Below are 614 nucleotides of genomic sequence, written 5' to 3'. Positions count from 1 at the left end.
TCTCCTCTCCTCTCCTCTCCTCTCCTCTCCTCTCCCCACCCCTGCTTTTCCATCCCTTCCTTCCCACCACTCATTCCCCTCTACCTTCCCACCCTTTTTTCCCCCCAGCAAACATCTCGGGGGAGCTGGGACAACCAACACACACAACCCCCCCAAGCCCAGCACCCTGTGCACGGGAGAGAGGAACCAACCTCCCCGTCACCCACCCGTGATCTCCACGATGTTATCCTTGGTCTTGACCACCAGCTCCTCGGGGGCAAAGTGGTTGACATCCAAGGTGACCTTCCAGCTGTCGCCCGTGTGCCGGATCTCGGAGATGCCGCTGCTGAGCTGCCTGCCCAGCGCCTGCCCGTAGGGAGAGCCCAGGGCTGGCATCAGGGCACTTTCCCGAGGGAACAGACGGAAATAGCCTGGCCAGGCGCTCCCGCTCGGCCACTTGTACCAATCCTCGGGGATATGGGGCATCCCAAAGGCCTGGTCGAAGAGGCGGCTCCCGTGGTACCAGTCTCGGAAGGGATCCCAGCTGGGGCTGCGCAGGAAGGTGAAGGGAACGCGGCGCTCGGCCATGGTGCCCTGGGCTGCCTGGTTTGGGAAGGGGGGGTTGGCCAGAGCTC

General features: G+C 63.5%; 1 protein-coding gene across 1 annotated transcript in view; it reads right to left on the bottom strand.

Annotated features, from left to right (window-relative positions):
• Positions 1-572, bottom strand: part of HSPB1 (heat shock 27kDa protein 1) — a 1,458-nt gene extending 886 nt beyond the window's left edge. Inside the window, exon 1 of the mRNA XM_010006025.1 lies at positions 207-572. Within this exon, the coding sequence (XP_010004327.1) occupies positions 207-567 (361 nt within the window). The 5' untranslated portion in view covers positions 568-572. The remainder of the gene's footprint in view (positions 1-206) is intronic.
• Between the last annotated feature and the right edge of the window lie 42 nt (positions 573-614).

This window comes from Chaetura pelagica, unplaced genomic scaffold, assembly GCF_000747805.2.
Source record: "Chaetura pelagica isolate M959 unplaced genomic scaffold, ChaPel_1.0 scaffold49, whole genome shotgun sequence".
Lineage (NCBI taxonomy): Eukaryota > Metazoa > Chordata > Aves > Apodiformes > Apodidae > Chaetura > Chaetura pelagica.
This window is presented reverse-complemented; position numbering and strand designations above follow the sequence as displayed.